Genomic DNA, 26675 nt, shown 5'->3' with positions numbered 1-26675 from the left:
TGTAACTTTTATTATGGATCAGAATTATTTTGAGCCTCGTACGAGAGAAACTAGCATTTCGAGTATCATTCATTAATATAAAATACACTGAACTAATGGCCAGCTACCGTATTCAGGAAACGATTTGTTTTATCTACGTGGCGTAATTCAATAATAATAAAATCTACGAATAACGGATAGTAGATTAAATATTTGACAAACAGTTTAGCTTCTACTATCCGTGAGCAAAAAGAATCGTTTTTGAATGTAGTAACCGGTTATAAAAAAATAACCTACAATATAATTACTTATTAAAATGATCGGGGTTGCGTATTGCCTACATGTCCCGAACGTATGACTTAATAATATAATACTGGTTTTTGAACGAAATTATTGTTAACAATCTATATGGCTTCAGATCTAAGAGATAAAATTATATATTAAATAGTAATCGGATTGAGGCAAGTATGAAGAATGATCATCGCTCTCTTAAAGAATAAATAGAAAAAAGTCCATATAGTACCATAGTGTTGATAAAAACGTGCAAATTTAAACCTTATCGCTACAGACATAGGATTCCTAAGAGATTGGAAGAAACGTTGGAGATTCACAGGAGTCAGTATAGTCTTAAAAATATTCGCTGTTCTAAAATACTTAGGCCCTTTAGATTCGAAGTCGTTTATCAATAATATCGAAACAATACAAAAAAAAACTTACAGCATATTTCCTATAATACAATGTAATCGGTGTGTAACAAAACACTCCGATTACATTCAAAGAATACATCGCAAACCGACGTTTGTTTTCTGTCGAATAGAAAATTATAATATCTGATCGGATTTTTTTTGTTACATACTGTATAAACTTAATGGTTTAAATGTACCTTAGTGTTAACCTTACCTAGTTGGCCTGCTGGATGGAGGCGAGGAAGGCGGGGTCCACGGACGCCACCTTGGCCGTGAGGAAGGCGTGCATGCAGAATAGCAGGCTCTGGAGGATCTGGCACTCCAACTCCTGAAACAGAAGTATATCCAATTTTAATTATTCATCGCCGACCGTGGTATTAAACGGAAGGAGAAATGAGCCAAACGTTTTTATATTGAAAATTTATATTGACCTTAAATAATGAAAAAATAGTTTGGAATTGAAAAAATTGTAATGAAATTGTCTGTCTTGTAATTAGTCTAATCGTTAGAATTTTGATAATTAATTTTCAAAGTTTTTATAAAAAAGAGAATATATTACTTACCTTAGTTTCGATCACTTTTGTCTCGGTATCTTGAAAATGCAACTTCAATTTCGATTTGCCATCGTCGCTCGACCCTCGCAACTGAGAGAATCTAAAACCATAGATATACATTAGACTCAAGGTCACACACACACACAGCGGCGGCGGTAGTGAGCGGCGGCACCTGTACGACCACACGGGCGCGGCGCCCGGCGTGCCCTCGCTGAGCGAGAAGCCAGACGCCCAGTCTAGCGTGAGCCCCGCCGCGCGCCCCATGTGTACCACGGTGAAGGTCTTCTTCTGCAAGCGGGTGTGAGGGTTATATTATATATGTGTGTATGTGTATATGTATATGGGTGTGGTCAGGGTATGGGCCGGCGGCAGCGCGATTTCTCAGACATTTTCTGCCTCGCACAACCACTTTGTGGAACCAGCTTTCGCCGGCGGTTCTTCCGAACCGATACGACATGGGAACCTTCAAGAAAAGAGCGTACTCCTTTTTGAAAGGCCGGCAACGCACCTGCAAGCCCCCTGGTGTTGCAGTTGTCCACGGGCGGTGGTAGTCACATCAGGTCATTTCCATCAGGTGAGCCTCCTGCTCGTTTGCCACCTATGCCATAAAAACAAAAAAAAAAAAAACTCACCCCGAGGCGCACGACGGAGGCGACGACGTTGTTGGTCCAGGCGGCGTCGAGGCGCAACAGGTCGTGGCGCGTCTCGGCGCTGAAGTAGCGCGGGCCGGGCGCGGCCAGGCTGCCGGCGCTCGACTGCAGCAGGAAGCAGTGCTGGCGCCAGTCCACCGTCTCGCTCTCCTTCACCGTGCGGAACATGGTCTGGTACACCTTCAGGCTCTCGGGGCACTTGGCCAGGTCGGCGACGCTGGCGGGCGGCACGTCGAACAGCATCACGTCGGTGCCCTTCAGCACGAGGAAGCGCGGCCGGTAGCTCTGCCAGGGCTGCGCCGCCGACACCAGCCCCTCGTGCACCCAGCCCATGTACTCGATGCGCTCGCCGCCCGGCAGGTGCCGGTTGAACAGCTTCATCTGCGGCCCCACAAGATGTTGATTAATACACTAAAATTCGTTACAGCGAAACCACCTAAGCATATTTATGACAATTATAACGGCAGACGACAACAAAGACGACTTTTCTTTCTTTTCTCATACCACGTCTCTGCACACACACACACACACTCGCGCACACACAGGCGGGGTACCTGCAGGTTGGTGAGGCCGGTGATGTTGTCGGAGATGCTCTTGAGCCAGTGCGACAGCGCGGCGGGGTCGTCCACGTGCACCACGCCCGAGCTCTGCACACACACACACACACACACACACACACACACACTCGCGCACACACAGGCGGGGTACCTGCAGGTTGGTGAGGCCGGTGATGTTGTCGGAGATGCTCTTGAGCCAGTGCGACAGCGCGGCGGGGTCGTCCACGTGCACCACGCCCGAGCTCTGCACACACACACACACACACACACACACACACACACACTCGCGCACACACAGGCGGGGTACCTGCAGGTTGGTGAGGCCGGTGATGTTGTCGGAGATGCTCTTGAGCCAGTGCGACAGCGCGGCGGGGTCGTCCACGTGCACCACGCCCGAGCTCTGCACACACACACACACACACACACACACTCGCGCACACACAGGCGGGGTACCTGCAGGTTGGTGAGGCCGGTGATGTTGTCGGAGATGCTCTTGAGCCAGTGCGACAGCGCGGCGGGGTCGTCCACGTGCACCACGCCCGAGCTCTGCACACACACACACACACACACACACACACACACACTCGCGCACACACAGGCGGGGTACCTGCAGGTTGGTGAGGCCGGTGATGTTGTCGGAGATGCTCTTGAGCCAGTGCGACAGCGCGGCGGGGTCGTCCACGTGCACCACGCCCGAGCTCTGCACACACACACACACACACACACACACACACACACACTCGCGCACACACAGGCGGGGTACCTGCAGGTTGGTGAGGCCGGTGATGTTGTCGGAGATGCTCTTGAGCCAGTGCGACAGCGCGGCGGGGTCGTCCACGTGCACCACGCCCGAGCTCTGCACACACACACACACACACACACACACTCGCGCACACACAGGCGGGGTACCTGCAGGTTGGTGAGGCCGGTGATGTTGTCGGAGATGCTCTTGAGCCAGTGCGACAGCGCGGCGGGGTCGTCCACGTGCACCACGCCCGAGCTCTGCACACACACACACACACACACACACACTCGCGCACACACAGGCGGGGTACCTGCAGGTTGGTGAGGCCGGTGATGTTGTCGGAGATGCTCTTGAGCCAGTGCGACAGCGCGGCGGGGTCGTCCACGTGCACCACGCCCGAGCTCTGCACACACACACACACACACACACACACACACACACTCGCGCACACACAGGCGGGGTACCTGCAGGTTGGTGAGGCCGGTGATGTTGTCGGAGATGCTCTTGAGCCAGTGCGACAGCGCGGCGGGGTCGTCCACGTGCACCACGCCCGAGCTCTGCACACACACACACACACACACACACACACACACACACTCGCGCACACACAGGCGGGGTACCTGCAGGTTGGTGAGGCCGGTGATGTTGTCGGAGATGCTCTTGAGCCAGTGCGACAGCGCGGCGGGGTCGTCCACGTGCACCACGCCCGAGCTCTGCACACACACACACACACACACACACACTCGCGCACACACAGGCGGGGTACCTGCAGGTTGGTGAGGCCGGTGATGTTGTCGGAGATGCTCTTGAGCCAGTGCGACAGCGCGGCGGGGTCGTCCACGTGCACCACGCCCGAGCTCTGCACACACACACACACACACACACACACACACACACTCGCGCACACACAGGCGGGGTACCTGCAGGTTGGTGAGGCCGGTGATGTTGTCGGAGATGCTCTTGAGCCAGTGCGACAGCGCGGCGGGGTCGTCCACGTGCACCACGCCCGAGCTCTGCACACACACACACACACACACACACACTCGCGCACACACAGGCGGGGTACCTGCAGGTTGGTGAGGCCGGTGATGTTGTCGGAGATGCTCTTGAGCCAGTGCGACAGCGCGGCGGGGTCGTCCACGTGCACCACGCCCGAGCTCTGCACACACACACACACACACACACACACACACACACTCGCGCACACACAGGCGGGGTACCTGCAGGTTGGTGAGGCCGGTGATGTTGTCGGAGATGCTCTTGAGCCAGTGCGACAGCGCGGCGGGGTCGTCCACGTGCACCACGCCCGAGCTCTGCACACACACACACACACACACACACACACACACACACTCGCGCACACACAGGCGGGGTACCTGCAGGTTGGTGAGGCCGGTGATGTTGTCGGAGATGCTCTTGAGCCAGTGCGACAGCGCGGCGGGGTCGTCCACGTGCACCACGCCCGAGCTCTGCACACACACACACACACACACACACACTCGCGCACACACAGGCGGGGTACCTGCAGGTTGGTGAGGCCGGTGATGTTGTCGGAGATGCTCTTGAGCCAGTGCGACAGCGCGGCGGGGTCGTCCACGTGCACCACGCCCGAGCTCTGCACACACACACACACACACACACACACACACACACACTCGCGCACACACAGGCGGGGTACCTGCAGGTTGGTGAGGCCGGTGATGTTGTCGGAGATGCTCTTGAGCCAGTGCGACAGCGCGGCGGGGTCGTCCACGTGCACCACGCCCGAGCTCTGCACACACACACACACACACACACACACACACACACACACGCGCACACACAGGCGGGGTACCTGCAGGTTGGTGAGGCCGGTGATGTTGTCGGAGATGCTCTTGAGCCAGTGCGACAGCGCGGCGGGGTCGTCCACGTGCACCACGCCCGAGCTCTGCACACACACACACACACACACACACACTCGCGCACACACAGGCGGGGTACCTGCAGGTTGGTGAGGCCGGTGATGTTGTCGGAGATGCTCTTGAGCCAGTGCGACAGCGCGGCGGGGTCGTCCACGTGCACCACGCCCGAGCTCTGCACACACACACACACACACACACACACTCGCGCACACACAGGCGGGGTACCTGCAGGTTGGTGAGGCCGGTGATGTTGTCGGAGATGCTCTTGAGCCAGTGCGACAGCGCGGCGGGGTCGTCCACGTGCACCACGCCCGAGCTCTGCACACACACACACACACACACACACACACACACACTCGCGCACACACAGGCGGGGTACCTGCAGGTTGGTGAGGCCGGTGATGTTGTCGGAGATGCTCTTGAGCCAGTGCGACAGCGCGGCGGGGTCGTCCACGTGCACCACGCCCGAGCTCTGCACACACACACACACACACACACACACACACACACTCGCGCACACACAGGCGGGGTACCTGCAGGTTGGTGAGGCCGGTGATGTTGTCGGAGATGCTCTTGAGCCAGTGCGACAGCGCGGCGGGGTCGTCCACGTGCACCACGCCCGAGCTCTGCACACACACACACACACACACACACACACACACACACGCGCACACACAGGCGGGGTACCTGCAGGTTGGTGAGGCCGGTGATGTTGTCGGAGATGCTCTTGAGCCAGTGCGACAGCGCGGCGGGGTCGTCCACGTGCACCACGCCCGAGCTCTGCTGCGGCCGCGCCCCGCGCACCTGCGCACACACATACGTCAGCGCTACACTCAACTGTGAACTCTGAGTCTAGTGGGTATCGAATTACCACTCAACTGAATTTGACTTAAGCATAACAATGTTATCATTTCACATACCTCAAAAGCACCCGGCCTTAGTTTGTCGGTTCCAAAAACGTATCGAGTCACGTAACCCATCATAAGAGGCACTGAAACAAACATAATGCGAATAACGTCAGTCTTATTCGGTGCAGCGCTGAGGCGTCCTTGAGAAAAAAACATAACATCACTGTGGCGCAAATGGCATGAGGAACTGTATTATTTTCCCATGAAATATATGTTTGGCACGTTAGGGTTGGTAATTGGTTATAACTTTACATCAATAAACATGTGTTGAGATATCGGATAATCAAATGAAACACAATTCACGGCATCTGAATTTAGTGATTGTACTCTAACAGCGAGTTCAACAGAAGGACAAATTCAGGATCTTGACAGAATTTCAATAGACATTCTTAGAAGCTTATGAAAATGACTATACTATCCGTGAGAGATATTAATGCAAAAGTATGATCGACAAGTCATAAGTTGAAGAAGAAAGAGACACGATCTCATGGATAGAAATGGCAGAAGCAAGATGTGGCTGCAATTCTGCATCGAAACCGCTTTGTTTCATCACAAGTACATGTATCCGAAACCACTCAGGACGGGTATATACTTGGGTTTACAAGAGGATCATGCCATAAACGAAATTGGTTGTACTACTATTGAAAACATATGGAGGTCCAGTATAATTAGAAACGTAGCCAATGTTGGCAATCATGAATATAATGCTCAGGAAATGTTTAAGATCCTTAGTGGACACTATGGTCAACAACAACATTATGGTCGCTCTCCAGAAACTTTCACTAACTCCAAAAAGAGTTGAGCTCTTTTTGGAGTTAGTTAAAGTTTCTGGCAAGTTTGAAGTTTAACTAACTTAGCCGACATAAAGTACAAATATAAAAGTAAAGAAATATAATTTGACGACTAGACAGCAATGCTCAGAAATAAGCGGATGAACTGTTCATCAGGTCAACTTAGAAACAAAGGTTTGATGCGGCAGTAAAGTTGTCTTAAATTTTCGCGATTACACATTGAAATAAAACTAGTTATAACGGATTTGAATCGCGTATTAATCAAAATCAAAATCAAAATAAACTTTATTCAAGTAGGCTTTAATAAGCACTTTTGAATCGTCATTTTACAATTAAGTGAAGCTACCACCGGTTCGGAAAGTAGATTCTACCGAGAAGAACCGGCAAGAAACTCAGTAGTTACTCTTTTTTAACATTTAAAAAATACAACGTCATGTTAATTAAATACAATTATTTCAATTAATGTATCCTGCTTGGAAGTCAACAGGTATTAACTCCACGCTTTTTTATCATCTACAAAATCTTGTATCGAATAGTATGCTTTTTCTACCAATGTATTTTTAACAAACGATTTGAATTTACTAAACGGCAAAGTTAAAAATTTCTGCGGATGCGGATTAATATGGCGTAGGCCATGTATGTGCGTGGCTCACCGGACACGACGTCGCGCCACTCGCGCGCGGCGTCGAGGCGGTCGGAGGCGGCGGAGGGCGGGCGCGAGCCGCGCGCCGAGCCCGCCGCGCTGCCCGGCCGGCTGCCCTCCTCGCACTCGCCCCACGCGCTCTGCGTACGCGCAATTATACACATCGGAAATGGAGAGTCAGGCTTATTGGTGGTTATGCGATGTCAGCGCTGCGGATTGTACACGCGCGCGGCCGTTGCTTTGATGACGTCATTTGGCGTTTGCTGCAGATTGTACACGCGCGCGGCCGTCACTGTGATGACGTCATTTCGCGTTTTCGTTTCAAGCGTTTAAACATTTTACAACTCAATACATATACCTTCATCATAGTCTCTAATCACTTTATAATCAATAATTAACAATCATAATTTTCAGTAAACTATAAAAACAAATCGCAAGTTGAGCTGAGTGACGTTTTCCTTAGTTCCAAAGATGTGTCACAAATATTTATATAGATACTACATAAAGTCACGTATTACGCTGCTGCTGCCTGACCCTAACCGATTGATAATAATGATTTAAAAATTAGCTGTCTATCACCAATTTTGTTGTGTTTTCTGTATATTTTTAGTTATAGATGATGATATTCCCTTAGATATTCAGTTCGTGGAAATCAATACAAAGATGTACAAGGAGAAAATAACACAAAATGTGAATTTTAACAAATAAATCGATGGTTTACCTGCCATCCACCATTCGTTTCGCCGTGACGCTCGTTGTTACAATTCGCATCGACCTTGTTATGTAGAGAGGGATGCTCATCTCCCGTACTACTGTCCGTATCGGACGCGCCGTCAGCTGTTTATGTAAAAAGAAAAATGCATGACCCAGTGATTAGAGCACCCGTATCTGATTGCGAGTTCGACTAAGGAAGCACCACCGAAAATTCATGTGTCCAATTTGTATTTTTGATTAAGCTCGAGCTCGGCGGTGAAGGAAAATACCGTAAGGATTTCAGCGTGGTGGAATAAAATCGAAAAGCCTAATGTTGTCTTAAATTTTCGCGATTATTACACATTGAAATAAAACTAGTTATAACGGCACTTTACAACGTTCGTGGTCACGAGTACAGTCTACCCGTGACCACGAACGCTGTAAAGTACTCGAAACGTCGGGATGTCAAAAATAATTAATATACGCGATTCAAATCCGTTATAACTAGTTTTATTTCAATCGAAAAGCCTCCTCAAACGAGAGAGGGGGGGGGTTCCAACAGTGGAGCTATCAGAGCGTCGGCGCACCTTGCTTCTGCAGGAAGGGCGTGGCGGCGCGGTAGTGCTTGACGGTGAGCACGACGATGTCGCCCGCGTTGCGCAGGATGTTCACGGCGTCGTCGTGCTTGCACGCCGTTATGTACTCGCCGTTCACTGAAACACGACTACTTGTTCACTTCCACGAGATATTCATAGACTGCAATCATGAATGATCCTCTGAGCTAAGCAATATATATTATCTACTGCACTATGATTCATATCTCCAATTGTCCGGCGGAACGGCTAGCATGACAATAAATAATGGTGTAGAGCCGTCGACCATACACACTGTCAACTACTGAGGTGTAAATCAATCCCTACACCTTCAAACAAGGGCTTAAACGACGATGGACTAGCTTACGTTCTTTAGACGGAAACTAGATTTTGAACTTGGAATAGAGAACTATCTTGTACAGGGACATGAAATATAAATTAAACAGTAGCATAATTTCATGATGGTATGATTTTGAGAAAGCCCTTCTGGGTAGCTACCATCAATTTGCCAGAATCTCTATTGCAAAACTGATAGGTGAGTGAGCCAGAACTACAAACACGAGGGATATTATTTTAGTTCCCAAGGTTGACGGCGCATTGGCCATGTAAAGAACGACTCATATTTTTTAAAGCGCCATCGTATATGGGTGGTGGTGACCGCTTACCACCAGGTCACTCATTTCGTCCTACCTTTATCAACAAAAATAAAATAAAAACTTACGCTGATTCGTAATAATTTATATGTAAAAATAATTACTTAGAGCCTAGAAAAGAATAGTACATCTAGAATGTACATGGATAAATTCATTCAATCCAATTAAAGGGTGTGCCACACTTTATCTAGATCATGAAACTATAAAGGCTTATAAAAGCCTACAAGTGTAACTGGGATAGGCTTTTCATACAAGTTACTAGTAGCGGAAATTCAATACATTTAATTGGTTCTGCGAGTTTATTAATCACTCACTGCACCCGTGGATAGGATACTTTTCTAGGCTTCAACCGTATTTTCATAAAATAATATGAAAACGAAGCTGTAACGAAATAGTGTATACAATATATACATATAGGAAAATAATGCAGAACTTTATTATAAGTCATTCTTAATATTTATTTGGGTAGTGTAGACGAATTTTGACGAGGAAGTACTTACTTCCTTCTGATATATAAAATACCCCATAATTTTCGATCTATTTCAGTTTTCGCCACTAATTTATTAATCCGGAAAAATAGGAGTACTGAAAATTACAAGAAGCTGAACAATTATATAACTTTTATATGAGATAATATTATAATAAAATTTGGATATGATCCAAATATTGCAAACAAAAAAAAATATAGAACAAATTTTGCGACATTGGTTTATCGGATTTTTTAGAAAAGGCGTTCGATATATAATAGCCATAGAGTCACGATCAGATAGAAATTGTAAATCATTGAGAATTTTCCTCACAATTTTGCCACTAAGAATTACATTTCAGAGAAACAGCAATCCTAAAATTTACCAAATTTATATTTTTGATAACAAGAACACTTTCACGATATTTGAGGTCAAAATCGTTTAAAGAGACACACATCTCATGAACATAAAACATTATATTCATTCTTTAAAGCCAAAAAAAGTAAATACCTAATTTCAAGAACACCAAATGAAAATTTCATTAAAAATTAAAGATAAAAAAAAATACATTTTCGTTCATCTCAAAAGTAAAATTTCCGCAAGCCACTTGTCTGCCATGAGCAATAAAAATGTTCATTGCATAAATAATTCTAGGGACCGACATTTCAAATAATTAAATTATCTTTTACGGCGGTAGCTCGGCTGCGAATGTTGCTTCTAATTAGGGACACTTTACAACTAACTGCACTCAATTGAGTAACGAGCCACATTTACATCATTAGGAACATATAAAAGTACTCAATCTAGCACTTATGTCCAGAACGAATTAGAGGATAACTAAATAATCCGCTTTCATTTACGTTATTTCTCGAACATCCTAGATTTTTTTAGAAAAGATTCTCACGACCGTCGATAATTCTCCAATAAACAGAAAAGCTAAATCGTATTCGTATTTAATAAAAACAAAATTAAAATCAACCTATTTCAATAGGCTGTTGTAAAACTACCGGTTCGGAAGAACCGGGAAGAAACTCATTATACACTCCTCATCTTACGGTACAATTAAAAGCGAAATTATAGAGTTTCAAAGAATTGTTGGAAATTCTAGTATTTCGTAAAGATTAATTTCACTCTGGGAAAGTTCCAACAATGGAAGAGTAGACGAGTAGGTGAAAGTTTTACAACAGCGATAATCACACTCAACGATGCGTTTAGTAGCAAGTACACTAAAACATGTAAGCTTTGTCGTTGAACCAAGTTTTAAGTAAAATGTAAAAAAGTAAAAAAAAATTACTGAGTACAGAACTGTTCTCAGAATATTATTTTACAAAATCCTTTGTTTTAACTGACGATCTATGCTAAGCCGAAACTAACTAAGCCTCATTAGTAGAATTTTGAAATTTGAAACGCAGTTTTCGAATTTGGAACGAAGAGAGGATTGGATAATTTTGTGTAAATAGTTAGCTAGTTAGGATGTAAAATGTTGCATGACTTTAATACGAGTGAGCCAATAGGAATATCTCTACACAGAACAAAGTGGCTTTGCGTCGTCTCTCCGCTTAGATAATTTACACTACGTAACGGATTTTAATCCGATTTTCATCAATGAGCAAAGATATACAAGAGAAAGATTTATTTGTGTCCATGAAAGTAGAGATATGCCGAAAATTTTGTTATTTCTTCGCCGGAAGAGACAATAATGTTTCTTCAATCTAAAAGTTGTAAATACACCCTATATCTCATATATCTATAGGAAGTGATAACCATTTAATATCCCGTATATTCCTGTAAGTAATAAAAAAATATACACAAAAGCAACAGACATCACGCGTTACCTTTAATAACAGCGTCACCCACGAAAAGCTGCCCCGTTTGATCCGCTGCTTGGTCTTTGTATATCTTGGATATGAGTATGGGCAACTTATGCTCTGCTCCACCCTTTATACTGAGCCCCAATCCACCAACTTTCTGTCTAGTTATTTGGACCATACGCTCCTGCAAAAGATTACACTGCATGTTAAAATAATTCTCCTCCAAAAAATATTTTCTGATACGTTTCGTTTTCGATTCGTCGATTGATTGTATGTTCACTAACATCAAATTCATCATCGAATATAGAAGCATTAGGAACCTACGTCACGCCTGCGAATGACCGGCAAATGAAACATAGCGCAATAGGTATTTGTATTATAAGCTGCTTAAAAAGATTATAAAATCGTCGCGCACTCAAGCGTTAAAAAAATCTCTTAATAGTAATAAATATCTAACCACTGAGGGAAATCTAGTCTGAGGGAAAATGCGTAATGGACTCTAGCTATCAGATTTCGAGGTCCACTTAATGAAAACCAAGAAATTCTTTATGAATGTTCCTAAATAATGTGCATACCCTAGCATGAGGCACACTCTTGTCTCGGGGCGGCTGAGGGGGTATGATGACCTCCCTCTGCACCGTCACCGACTCCATGGTGAGGACGAGCCGCGCCAGCCTCGGCCGCGACTTGCCGTCCGACACTTGCACCATGCCTGTGCGGATCTGAAACATACATCACGAAATGTTGCAACTACTGGGATAATGATCAATTCTAATTAAATTCTTACCAAATATCTTCTTGAGAGTTTCATTTTAAATGAGCGTTTGTTCAATGCAAGTTACTAAAATACTCAAAAAAATACTAGCTTTTCGTATTGCGTTCCGATGGGATATATTAGGTAGACTTCCAAATCTAGTATTAAGGAAAAATTTTACCTTTAATATAACAATAACTTTTTTTAGTGCTGTTATATGGGTTAGCACATTATTATGTGCTCGTCATCAGTCAGAAAAGTAGGATGTGGTTAAAGACTGACATCTAAACAAAGACCTCCTTTCCTTTTAATATGATGGGATACAAATGATAGTTTTGATCACATGATGAACTATAGAACATAATCTTTAGTTAAAATTAACAGTTTGTTAGTACTGCGTTTTCATGGCTTTTATTTGCTGACTAGTTGAAACTCTGATTTAGTAAGCGTATTTGAACACTGAAATAAACAGCTAATACTCAAAAACATTGTCATGGGTTCTATTGCACTATTTAATAATAATATATAGATATTGTTTATGACATTATTAACTCTTATTGACTAACATTATGTCAGCCCAAAATACTAACATACACTTGACAATTATAATTAGTAGCTATTATTAGGAATCATTTCAGCAATAAATTGAAATAAATTACTTTCATAATATTCATAATTATGTAAAAAAATACTATTCCCAACTAAATTTGCAAAACATTCCGTTAACTTAATATAATGTCTCATTTTAAGCACTAAATGAATGTACATTAAACAAATATAAATGAGAAAAACAATTGAGCCCACAACCAACAGGTTACAGCAATCATAGCATAATGTAGCATCTGTCATGCCACTTCACACGATAGTTTACCGGAGCTGTGATTGTTAAGAATATGGGTGAAGGACAGACTACTAGAGAAACATAACTTTATAAAAGTGTATAGTTTACATTTCCACTTTCTATTGTAGCAACATTCTTGATTTAAAACTTACATCTTCATTTATGCTTTTCATATTTCAGAAACATGAATATCGTAAAAATTAATGTGCAAATCTGATTATTATCTTTATTAATTCTGTGGTTTTATTTTTATTTATCATGGAATATCAAATTTGTGTCACTAAGATGTTGACTATCCAATTCCGTATGGTTTAGTATAAAGATATTTTTTACAGTTTTAGTGTTCTGATTCAACAAGCCTTAAAGCTGTGAGCAAATATATTCTGTGCTGAGATATTCACTATTAAATTTATTCCATTTTTAAACACAGCCCTGACCTCAGGTTTTTATAATTTATACAAACATTAGGTGTATATAAAATTAATTATATATAGTAGGCTGAAGTACACAGATAGCTAGCAAGCCAGTTTGAGTAGATTTTATTGTTTTTCAGTTATATAGGCGATGGTATAATTACAAGTATAAGGAACAAAATATTATTTTGTGATCCTTGAAATATTAGAATGGTTTCTTTTTTTTTAAATTGTTCATTTATGGGCAAACAAGACCTTATAATGTACCATTAGATTGTCCAATCGTCTACCTTCCTTATTGACAACATTTAACATATTCTAGTTATATATAATTTAATCATTTTAATAGTGAAAGAATACTTTATTTTATGTCATACATGTATAAAGTCTGGCAAATGGGCAACCTGATGGTATGTGGCCTCCACTACATAAACTGAAGGAAATATTAATCATTCCTCACAATACCAATGACCGACAAACTTTAGGAACGAAGACATTGTGTCCCTTTTACCTATAGTTACCCACACCCTTTATGCTACAACAAAACACGTAGGTATTGCCCTTTGGCGGTGAAATATCTGATGAGCAGGCGGTACCTACAACAGGCATAAAGCCATGCCACCGAGTGTAATTTAAAATAATCATTTAGTATACTCTAATTACATTATTAAATAAAGTTACATAATCACAGAGTGCTAGGAATATTTAAGGCATTAGTAATAGATACATTTAAAGTTACAAAGATAAAGATAACTTAAAGTCATTTTGTAAGTAGCTTCCGAGATGTGTGATAACTAATGGCATTACATTAGGGAACTGGTAACTTAAAAACTAAGTTTGTTTTAAGATAACAAATTGTTTACTTTAAACCAGATGTTTTAAATTATTAGATCTAATAGTTTATTTTATTAGACTCTATATATTAATATATTAATAATTGATAGTATAAATTTGTAGAGAAACATTTCTCATTAAAAGCTTAAACTCAGTAGGGGATAACTTTCTATTTAAGAGGCTCTCTCACAGTCCAAAGGTAAGGTTCCTCTTTTATTTTCTATTTACTATTAAACCCTCAACAAATAAACAGATAAATTATTGTTTAATTTCAGTTTCATTAGCAAAAATAAAAAAAAATGGAATAATAAATAATGGGCGTGATATTATCTTATAATAATTTTAAGTTCTTTCTTACCTTTTCATCTTTCCTCTCCTCTATCGGTGTCATCATTGTGGATAATACACCATAACGAAATAACAGATTTTAATCTAATAATTACCAAACGGCACAAAACTCATTTATTTGTTCTCTTGTCATTATTATTCACTATTTGATCAGTTTCAAGGGATCATTACTAATTACTCGGACACTGACCTCTCACTATTACTATTAATTATTTACGAGATTCACATAACAAATACGAAAAACAGGTCACTGGCTTACAATAAATCAATAGACGTGAATGGGACCAAAACAATCCGCAGTGTATTGAATATTTTTTTGATTTATTACAATAATATCGGAACAAAATGTAAATTCTCCATAGTAGCCTATTGACACTATTGTTCCTAATCCTTAATAAGCCTCTAAATCGTATTAATAAATGATTTTATGATACGTTTTTATGAACGACATGCAATCTCCACAACGGCTAAGTATGTACTGAGGCGAAGTTGCCAGTACAAAATTGACAATGTTTTGTCAGGAGTTTAAACTATAGCTTACAACACATTGTGATTTTTGTCATTAATGATTTTTTTTCTGTACGTGCTATAGATAAAATAACTGTAATGTATTTGGGAGATTCCTTTATCCATAAAACTGGCTAGAACTCCTTACTAATTAAAAAAGTGTGCGCTAATCTAATTCAGTTTTAACCACCTTTAAATTTTCTTCTTGGGCTTGGACAGTAAGGTCGATATTGGCGTGAATTGTAACATGTTAAAAATTTGTTGTGTTTTATCAACCGACTTCAAAAAGGAGGAGGTTATCAATTCGTCTGTATTTTTTTTTTTTTTTTTTTATGTTTGTTACCTCATAACTTTTTACTGGGTGGACCGATTTTGATAATTTTTTTTTTGTTTGAAAGGTAGTGCTTCCCGTGGGGTCCCATTTTTTTTTATTTTTTTCCGATGATGGTATCCGTATGAAAACGACATAAGTCTTAAATTTGCATTATGTATGTGCGCGATAAATAGGTGAATAACTCAAAATTGGTTGGCACAATTTTGATGATTCTTTTAAAATTATAAAGGGCATACTTTAAGGGTAGTTTGGTGAAAGTTTGGTAAGGTTCTGAGTATAGGATCCATGACAAATTAAGGGAACGGGAGGGAACGGAACAATTCTGAGGAGCACGTTAGCAATACTCGGTCGAATCTTTTATTTACGGGTTACTTGGATATTTAAATCATCTTCCGGAACGTGGTTATGTTCATGTAATTGTCATAATCGAATATTATAATTAACTAGCGACCCGCCCCGACTTCTCACGGGTGCAAAACTGATACTAAATATACTAAAGAATTTGTTTATTTACGACATCACATTGCAAACTTCTAAAATTGTCAGTGTTTCTTTACTATATTGTTCATTTATTATATACACAAACCTTCCCCTTGAATCACACTATCTATTAAAAAAAAACGCATCAAAATCCGTTGCGTAGTTTTAAAGATATAGGGACAGAGAAAGCGACTTTGTTTTATACTATGTATTGACGGAAGCGATTTGGTGCAGAATTTCTTACTGTCTTTAATCAAATTTTGTGTATATGATGTGATGTCATATGATGTACGACATAGCATACGAATAGCTCTTTTGCAAAGTTTTTTTACTGAGGTCGATTACAGCTCATTCGAGGGTGGTACCTTGTAGTTTATGCCGCATGACGTATTAAAGCCGCATTTTCGAAAATCTATTTTTGCTTTATTCGAAAGTTTCTTTTGAAATTGTCCCCGAAGTAGTTTCTGATTCATATAAACGGCACGCTTAATCTATCCATATAAAAATGTTAGTCTACATCAGCTTCACTTAAAATCAAAAAATAAATAAAATTTTAACAAAAAGAAAAATCGACTTCAAACAAAACACTATTTTAAAACAAATAAAAATGCACTAAAAAGTAATAAAAATAATTGTATATTTAACATATTTTTGAGAGTCCTCCTAGGTAAAATGAAATGAAAAATATTAGACTACTTAAAAGTCGATTTACGATTATACAATGTAGTTATAATTATTGCTATATTTGGAGTCGGTGTCGTGGTCCATATATTGACTCGGCCATCGCATAAAAACACGTGTTAATTAAATTATTTAGTGCGATGACCAAGTCAATATATGGACCATGGACCGTGGTCTTAGGGAGTGGACGTATTAAGACAGGAAGTCGCTTAAGTATTACATGGATAAGACTTGGTATTACATGGATCTCACAACTTTTTACCGTAGAACAACTGAGTTGCGAGACTTAGTTTTTTTGACAAGTATTGTTTTTGATGGGATCTCATTTCTTTTTGTATTTTGTAGACAGTTCTACTTTTTTTCTTTTCGGTAACTTCTACTTATATCTACCAGCAACGAATTTTCTTAAAGCCCTCTCTTACTTTTTCCGTTTTTTCTTTTCCGGTACTACTTCTTGAGCTTCAGCTACAGTTTTTCTAAGAGCCCACTCCCTATCTCTATGTGTTTTTCTGGGAGGCATTGATGTTAAAATTTTTGATAAATCTGGACGGTAAATGCTTCTTAGTCTGTTGTATTCACAAACTGACGATTCCTGCGCTTTAACACTTCCAAAGTCGATATTAATTAGATGTAAACCGCCCAGACTTGTAACTCTCAAAAGTGCCACGTAAGCTTGACCGGATGTGAATACTGCAGAACCGATATCCATATTTTATGTAATTAATACATTAAAATATTAATATGTATATTATTATTAATAATAATTATTTTATTATTAAAAATAATAATATATATTATCCAAATAATTAATAATATTATAAAATAAATTAAAAAATAATAAATAAATACAGGAAAAGCGGTTTTTGGAAATGTAATGAAACATGGTCATAGTTTACTCTGGTCTTGTAATGATCTGTGTGCACTAGAATAATAATAATAATAATAATAATAAGCCTTTTATTTCATTCCCTTAGTTAATAATACATTTCATTTAACAATATAATATAATTCAATTGATTATAGCACTATTATTGTATCAATTAGTGTAATATAATATTCAAATATTCAAACATGCATTACACAGTTGTAAATTATAAAATGATTAATTTAAAAAAATACATTTAATTGTTTATATTATTATTCTATTAAATTTATTTAGTTTATTCCAACATGCACTACACAATTTTAAGTTAATAAAATGTTTCATGTTTATTTATATATTAAGTTAACTTATAATAAAATTACACTAAATTACACTCATTTAAAGGGAACTCCCGTGCGGGTAAAGGCCTCCTCCAGACTAGACCATTTTTCTCTTTCTTGAGCTACCTTCATCCAGCTCTCTCCAGCGACAGCTCGTATGTCATCCGCCCAGCGCTTGAGCGGGCGGCCCACACGTCGCTTGCCCGTACTGGGACCTCTCCACTTGGTTATTCTCTTTGTCCATCTGCCATCCTCATAACGAGACAGGTGGCCCGCCCATTTCCATTTCAGCTTTCTAACATGGGTTATTGCGTCTGAGACCTGTGTTCGTTTGCGAATTTCAGTGTTCTTTACCTTATCCGAAAGCTTAAGGTTCAGTATACTTCTTTCCATCGCTCTTTGACAGACTGAAATTTTGCTAGCCGTTTTTTCTGTTAGACACCATGTTTGGCAGCCATATGTGAGGCAGGGTAGTACACAAGAATCTAGTACTTTCTTTTTGAGTTTGGTGGACAACTTAGATTTCAGAATGTGTTTCAAGGACCAGTAACGTTTCCATGCTGATGCAATCCTTCTCTCCACCTCTTCCTTGTCTGTCTCTCTAAAGGACAGTTGCTTGCCCAGGTATATGTAGTCATTGACATAATCTACATTTTTGCCGTTAATTTTAATAGGTGTTAAGGTATTGTTAGTCATTATTTTTGTTTTGTCAAAATTTATTTCCAGTCCGACTTTAATGCTTTGTAAATGTAGGGTTGTTAGCATGTCATTTAGTTCTTCAGCGGTGCTAGCTAGTAATGCAATATCGTCCGCAAATCGCAGATGGCTCAAGTATTTGTCGTCTATTTTTATACCTTTGTTGCTCCAACTTGAATCTTTAAGAATGAGTTCTAAAACAGCTATGAAAATTTTCGGTGACAAAGGATCTCCCTGGCGGACGCCGCGTTCTATTTTGAAAGTTGGTCCGGTTCTCTCCAGTCTGACTTTACTTTTGCAGTTCTCGTATATGTTGCTAATGATGTCTATGTACGTTGTCTCTACTTCGTGGTATTCTAGAGCTTCTTTGATGGACGCATGTGAGATAGAGTCAAAGGCTTTTCGGTAGTCCACGAAGGCTATGTAGAGTGGGGAATTAAATTCTTTAAATTTTTCTATCACTTGGCTGAGAACGTGAATGTGGTCTATTGTAGAGTATTTAGTCCTAAAACCGGCTTGCTCTATGGGTTGTTTCGCATCTATATTTGTTCCAATTCTTTTCAGCAGACATTGGGAGAACAATTTATACAAACTAGCCATGAGACTAATCGGTCTGTAATTGGAGACTTCTGATGGATCTCCTTTCTTGTAAATAAGTATGATTTCAGATACCGTCCATTGCTCTGGCACTTTCCGTTCTTTCAGGATTCTGTTGAATAGTATGGTAATTAAGGCGGAAATAATTTTTTCGCCTATTTTCAGTGCTTCATTAATAATAGAATCCGGGCCTGGGCTTTTTCGATTATTTAGGTTTCTGATACCCCATACAATTTCCGTTAAGGAGAAGTCTTTCACTTCGGCTTCAACATTCAGTTCTTTAGAAATTCTGTTTATTGATACATCTTTAGAGGGTCTCTTTCTATAGAGTTCTCTGTAAAAATTCGTGGCCAACAAAACTAAGTCATTTCTGTTCTCCGAACTGCCTTCCGAGGTATTAATCTTTGGTATCCACATTTTACACTGACGTAGTGACTTATTCGCCGATTTTATACTACCTGTTCTATGTAACCAACTTTCATAGATATCTAGCTTGTAATTTTCGTATTCTTTATAAATAACCTTAGTGATAGTTTTGTACAGACTTTTTAGCTCAATTTTTTCTTCTTTGCTTTTATTATTTTTTAGTTGTAATGTATGCCTTTTCTTAATTAAATCTCTAGTTTCCTTTGATAAATTAAAGCACTTTTTTAATTTCTCATTAGATCTTGCTTGTTTCAGGCTCTCTATGATGCTTATTTCTAAGTAGTCATACAAACACTGAGTAGACATATTTTTGTAGGATTTGCCTTCAAGGGCTTTTTTCAAGGTATCCAAAAATCTTAGTTGTTCTTTTTCTGTTCTCAGCAAAGAGTTATGTTGTGAGAACTTTTTGCGACATTTTTTGTAGTTTTTTATCCTTAATGTACCTCTTATTAATCTGTGGTCTGAAGGAAATGAAATTTTTCTTAGCACCTCGAAATTAATAAAATAATCTCTTGAGTTTGTTAACAGATAGTCGATCTCGTTTTTAGTTGTATTATTAGGTGACATCCATGTCCATCTTTGGCTAAGTTTTTTCTTGTATAAAGTGTTCAGTATGACCATTTCCTCTTCTAAACAGAATTCAGTTAGTCTTTCTCCTCGTTCGTTGCCGGTACCTAGGCCATAGGGTCCGATTATAGGTTCTATAGGTACTTTAGGGATACCTATTTTGGCGTTGAAGTCGCCTATAATGATTATGTTCTGTCCTGAATTTTCCATTGCTTTTTTTACATCAGAATAGAAAAGTTCTAGGTTTTCTTCAGACGAACTTTCAGTAGGGGCGTATACTTGTATTACTGATAGTTCTGTTTTATGAATGCTAATATTGAGCAAAGCTACTCTGTCCGAAAATCCACTGAATTTCTGTATATTTCTTTTATGTGCTTTTTTTACTAAAAATCCAACTCCTCTATGCCCTTTTGTCTGACCAAAATAGTAAAAGATACACCAGTCTCTCTCTTCAATTCCATATCCTTCCTTTCTTATTTCTGATATACCAATTACGTCCCATTTTACTTTTTTAAGAGCAGACTCTAGTTCAATCATACGCGACTCATCTCTGAGAGATCTCACGTTGTATGAGCAAATATAAATATCTTGACAGCGTTTTTCATATGAGTTGATTTTTAATTGCTTAGTTATATCTGGAGGGTTGCGGTCATTTTCTCCCACGGTGACCAACCGGCTTGGGAGAATCAGAGGGGACCTTTTTGATTGCTATTCCTTGTTGTTGTTGTTGTTGCGATTTACAAAGCTTCTTATGTCATGTTTATTTTTCTTAGGAGGGTGTTTGGGGGTTTTGTTTAAAATTTCGTCTTCGTTTTTAGACCCAACAGCTATGTACTCAGGTGATTGTGATTGGTTTCTCTTGTTATTCGAGTTGGAGCGGTCTTTATTCTCTTTCTGTTTCGGATAAATGATTCTATCGAAGCGCAGTACAGCATTGATTCCTTTTTTTCTCTCTATGTTGACTATTTCTTGCAGTTCTTTCCTTTTTTGTACTAATTTTGGTGGAAAGTCTTCCTTGATATAGTATCCACAGTTGAGCTCTTTTAGATATTTTTTACTCTTCAGAACTTGAATTTTTTTCCCGAGCGTGCTAAACGTAACTATGACTGGCCGGGGGTTATGTCCTTTCTTTCCTATGCGTGTTACGCTTTCGATTTCCCATCTTTTACAAGAAGTTGTTAAAAGGTTGTTTGTAACATCTAAAATAGCGTCTTCCAACTCTTGATATGATTTTTCTTTTTCTTCGAGACCAAAAAATATTAAATTTTTCTTCCTTAGTTTGTTGTCTATTATATCTATGTACTTCTCTTGTTCTTCAACTTTTTTTTCTAGATTCTCAAATCTTTTATCTAATTTTTGGAACTGTAAATTGATGTTTTCATTTATTGATGTTGTGATAGTTTCCTGCATATTCTTCATGTCAGTTTTCTGCTGTTGTAAGTCTTTTTGAATGCTTTGTAATATTTTTGTAATATTTTCCATTGTATATATTCGATGGTTGATAAAAAGTTTTAATGTTTAATGCACAATTTTAATATAGCTCCACCTGTCGTGTAGTAGTGGAAACACGATGACCTCGAGGTCCCGAATGCGCTTGCGACTTGGACCTTGTTGTGAAGTCGTTATTCACCAATAGATGGCGCTTTTCCTGCTTTTAGTAAATAGTACCGCAGAATGAGTGATGATTTGCAAATTTACATGTTATGTAAGAATACAAAAACTTGTCTTCATGGTTTTCTTGTCTTGGAAATTGCTTATTTATTCACTTTGGCTACTTTCATCAACGTCTAAGTCTTTTGTCTTCACGGGCGGTATCAATTTCATGAAAATAAACACAATTTAGATCACGATTGTTTCACACTTTTTTTTTTTTTTTTTTTTTTTGCACTTTTACGTCTCGAATGAGTTAGTTCTTCATTTCACTCGCAGGTACTATGCATTTGTCTTGCTAGATTATTAATCCTCACTTGCATTTGGTGGTTAAAACTATTTATCACAACAAAAATTGACGGAGCTACTCTTAACGTTCGCACTGGTGGCGCCCTCCCCACCTCTCCCCTGTGTGCACTAGAAGAGAACGTAATTACACAATTAACAAACATTTTACATAATAAATTTATTATATTGTTATTATACTAATATAATAAATAATCTTCCTTTGTATTTGTAATTTTATCATTTTATTAATTATTTTAGTTTTTCCTTGATTCATACACCAAACACTACTTATATTCCAAATTTGAAGCTTCTAGGTCTGCTAGAAGTGCTTTAGAATTTTGATCATCGGTGAGTCAGTCAGTGAGTGAGTGACAAAATTAAGAAACTGTGACCCGTTATAATTCTTAAACTACTGGTTCAAATTGAATGAAATTTGAAATATACCGTGTCTTTACAATGCCTGCATGGTTACTGAAAATTCAGTCTTCTAGTTTTATCCACGACGAAGTTACAGGAGGTCGAAAATGGCCTGAATTGCTTCGAGAAAAGGATGGTACGGCCGTGCCGCTTTTTTGCTCGACTTGGTGGGGGCACTGCCGTGCCCCCAGATCTTGCCCTTTAATTGCTGTACTTAATAGAATTATTTACTTATTTTATTGTTTGTTTTTTTTTGCGAGATATTAATTTAATTTTTGTATATTATAATTTGAATTTAATTAGATAGATACATATATGTATGCATTTTAGATATCAGGTACTGTACATTATTTTATTCATTTTTTTTTTAATATATTAATATTACACTGTATTTATTTATTACGTTTATATCTGCTCTGTACACCCCTACCTTTTTCTATATCTGTTTTCCTCTACCTTAAGGTTGCCTGGAAGAGATCGCTGTGTTAGCGATAAGGCCGCCTCTTGTAGGTACATCTTTCATCTAACCGTGTATATGTGATTTATTTACTGGTCTATAATAAAGAGTATTTTGATTTGATTTTTGATTTAAATTGTTGTTATTTTTTTACATCTATTTCACTACTTGGCACTAAAAAAATACAAAATTTACTTTTTTGCACCATTTGTTATCGAAACTCTTGGCCCTTGGAGTAGTGGTGCAAAAAGCTTTATCAAAAGTATCACACCTCGCGTATTGTCTCCACTGACAGGAGGGCTCGTTTGTTTTTTGCCCAGAGGAATGGAATTGCAGTATATATGCATACATTTAGAGTATATGCGTATTATCAATGGCAATTGCGATTCAACAGAAAAATGCTCCTAGCATCCTTGCCACCTTTCCACGATTCAGTCACGATGTATACAGTAACTATTTTTAATTCATATGTGTCTATATTTAAGCATTTAATGTTATTAATTCTTATGTAAATAAAATAACTTATTTCAATTGTATTGTAAATTCGCATCTTTTTGTAATCGATACGAATACAATATATTATATAATGATCAGTTACTTTAGCATTAGGAAGAGCCTAGTACCTACATATTATATTAAATAAACCACTAACCATACACATTACTACTGTGCTTTATTAATATTCGGTGATAAATATAAAAATAAATACTCAATGCTTTACCTATTAAAAGTTTATAACGTAAAACGTAAACGTTTTGTTAAAACGATCAGCAAAGAGAATGTAGTGTACCTAGGCCAAATGGTTTGCTTGTAATTTATAATTTTGCACGTTTATTTTGTAAGCCCGTAAATAAACACAAATAGTGTTAGTTCAAACGAGTTTCACTTGGTCGGTTGATTTTTTTTTAAACCCTTGTAGCCTTTGACTATAATAATTATGTTCTCGCTACATAGAACGCTGGAATTCAATATACGCATTACATTTAGGTACTTAAATATTCACAGCTGTAAATTTTCATAAAAGTGTATTAAACTAAACTGAGCTACCATAATACTGATGTTTTATCATTTACTTATAATTATAACGTAAAAACGATTAAAACCTTCGCGGGTGAAAAGGCTACGAGAATAATTTTTGTTCTAAAAAAAAATTGCGTGGCAACATTTATACTTAATTCTAAATTTAAAGTGTATTGGAGGTGCGGGATTCAAATAGTTAAGGTAATAAAGGATGTACAAAAAATAAATAAACATTACGACACACATTTTTATTTCCATCCTTCGTCCTAATATTAAAATTAATAATTTTATTATTACACAACATGTATATAGAAAGATTTTTATACAATAGTGTATAATTAAACGCTAATCAACTATTATAATCAACAATACAGTAAAAAGAATTACGAATCGCTTAAATTAGCAGTCTATTTTAATGATATGTATCTTTTGCGGATTGGAACAGCCGTTTTAACATTTACTTAGAGATATAAAAGCGTCACTCTGCTAATTACAATTAATACTTTATAATTATAAGAAGTTCATTGCAAATATTAATATCAACATGTCCTGATATAACATGACAACCTATATTAACGATTCAAAATGACAGGCATTGAGTAATTTGTTGACAAATTTTCAAGTGACGCCATTTTGAAAAAAATGTCATTTTACTGAGCGACCTATAATTTAGTGTAATTTATGTCTATTTTATGACTAATAAATTGTCTGCATAAATGAATACACTTATCTCATGTGTTCATATGGAAATATGGACTTAAATTAAGCATTAAAACGTTCTGATTTATTTTTGAACACGAATGCTTCATAGAACATTTATAGTTTAAAAGTTACTAATTTATGCACACAAGTTATTAAAAAAAATATGTATGTTCGCTGTGAGAAATACATTTATCGTTAAGCAATTCCAAAATATATTTTTATATTAACATTAAATACGGGGCTATTTTTAATAACTTCCTACAAAAAACATCAATAAGAACCTATGTATGTTGTATCGTTTCAAGCTACGCTATTTAATCTATAAAATTATTATTAAATAATAAGGTACTTATGTATCAACGCCACCGCAGTAATATAATCTGGGAAAGCGCCAATGTAAGTCAGGTTTGGTTTTATTTATTTATTATATAAATAAAATAATAAAAAAAATAAATAATTAGAAATTAAAAAAAACCTTGCCTAACCTTTTTTGGCGCATTCGTTGTTTGCTGCGGTGGCGTTTTTAAGTAAATACTAATAATAAGTATTATTCTGTATACATACAGGTCTTTTTTACGATAAGATTAAGCAGTTTAGTGCCATTTCATGACTTCATTATCTCACAGCAAACAAAAATATCTAATTAGTAATTTCTTATTATTTACAAAACCATTACATTTACAGAGTATGCCTGTTAACAGCATTTAAATAAATCACATTATATATGTAAATATAATCTATTTGTAACAAATACTCTTAACACTTAGCTACGGGAGTCGTAAATATAATCACAAAGTTGTTTAAGCCTTGTCTATAGATCGGTTCCTATACTATAAAACGAATTTTGTTTCGATATTTTAATTATTATTCTTACTAACTGTAACACTAACGAGTTTTATTATAAACCGCTCGTGAAAACGTCTTAAAATAGTACGGAATCAAGTATTTCGCTTTTCTTTTAGTAACAGTTCAACGAAAAGTTGATTAAGCCATGATATTTAAATATAGGAACCGGTGTTATTATTTTATTAAATAGGCGATATTATTTTTAACTAACGCCTGACTTACACTTATCACAACTTACAATCAAGTTTTAAACAAAGAAAACGGTATCAAATCAGTTATTTTAATTGTTTTAGAAAACAATTTATAAAGCAAGTGTAGAATTATTTATTAAATTTTTAGTTAATGACTTAACCGGAACACTTTTGGTTTATATAGGGATGGTATCCAAATCCATGCATTGTATTGTACAATTATACACATAATAAGCAATACGTGTAGCCTTTAGCTTTAGAGATCTTTAGCCAAATCTATGTTGTGTCTCTTCCAGATATCCAGTAACTTTTTTTCAGAGATAAATACAGCTAAAAAATGTAACAATTTTTTCCATAAATTTTAAAAATAATCAGTGCTGATGTTTTCGGATTTTATGAGTTTCAGTTTTATATTATTACAATATTAAGACGCAAAAAGCTTATTCCATCAAAAACCTATCTAATACAGGTAAATTTGTTCAGAACGGTTTAGTCAAGAGTTAGAATTTGTTAGCATACTAAAGTATATAAAATCTACAATGGACCATGGAATGTTACACGTGAATCGTACATTCCCGACGTTCTTGTTCTTTCCTCTGCTGGTATCTGAAATATTTAAAAATTATGTTACATAAACTCTGAATAAAGAAGACACACCTACCTATTTTTTTTAATATATTACCGCTACTGTTAGAGCATGAGTTGCACATAATAATGACTTAATTTACAAAAGCTAATTTTGAAATAAATTGTTTTCACACATTTTTTTTACCAGCCTTACATTTTTTTCGG

At 38.4% G+C, this 26675-nt stretch overlaps 3 protein-coding genes across 3 annotated transcripts in view; all 3 read right to left on the bottom strand.

The window, feature by feature from the left end:
* Positions 1-799: 799 nt before the first annotated feature.
* On the bottom strand, positions 800-15287 carry LOC124534056 (gamma-1-syntrophin). The gene is made up of 12 exons (XM_047109719.1): positions 14832-15287; positions 12207-12353; positions 11656-11815; positions 8695-8820; positions 8136-8251; positions 7425-7554; positions 5993-6063; positions 5760-5876; positions 1852-2250; positions 1392-1507; positions 1229-1319; positions 800-993 (listed from the first exon to the last, which is right to left on the bottom strand). Exons 1-12 carry the CDS (start codon positions 14865-14867, stop codon positions 880-882), a joined length of 1623 nt encoding a protein of 540 aa, XP_046965675.1. The 5' UTR covers positions 14868-15287; the 3' UTR covers positions 800-879.
* Positions 15288-21020: 5733 nt separating this feature from the next.
* Positions 21021-21794, bottom strand: LOC124538545. Its single transcript, XM_047115669.1, has one exon. It carries the CDS (start codon positions 21792-21794, stop codon positions 21021-21023), a length of 774 nt encoding a protein of 257 aa, XP_046971625.1.
* A 2615-nt stretch (positions 21795-24409) lies between these two features.
* Positions 24410-26675, bottom strand: part of LOC124530229 (Down syndrome cell adhesion molecule-like protein Dscam2) — a 236252-nt gene continuing 233986 nt past the window's right edge. The window contains 1 exon segment of the mRNA XM_047104284.1: positions 24410-26489. Coding sequence (XP_046960240.1) covers positions 26438-26489 — 52 coding nt within the window. The 3' untranslated portion in view covers positions 24410-26437.

The sequence above is a fragment of the Vanessa cardui genome, chromosome 1 (assembly GCF_905220365.1).
Source record: "Vanessa cardui chromosome 1, ilVanCard2.1, whole genome shotgun sequence".
Classification (NCBI taxonomy): domain Eukaryota; kingdom Metazoa; phylum Arthropoda; class Insecta; order Lepidoptera; family Nymphalidae; genus Vanessa; species Vanessa cardui.
This window is presented reverse-complemented; position numbering and strand designations above follow the sequence as displayed.

Excerpts from the sequence above, each read along its gene's own strand:
- LOC124534056 (XM_047109719.1), bottom strand. The coding sequence starts at position 14,867 with ATGATGACACCGATAGAGGAGAGGAAAGATGAAAAG. Across the intron at positions 8,252-8,694 it reads GCCCTTCCTGCAGAAGCAAG|CTGACGGCGCGTCCGATACG; the intron begins GTGCGCCGACGC and ends TTACATAAACAG. Across the intron at positions 7,555-8,135 it reads AAACGAATGGTGGATGGCAG|AGCGCGTGGGGCGAGTGCGA; the intron begins GTAAACCATCGA and ends GCGCGTACGCAG.
- LOC124538545 (XM_047115669.1), bottom strand. The coding sequence starts at position 21,794 with ATGGAAAATATTACAAAAATATTACAAAGCATTCAAAAAGACTTACAA.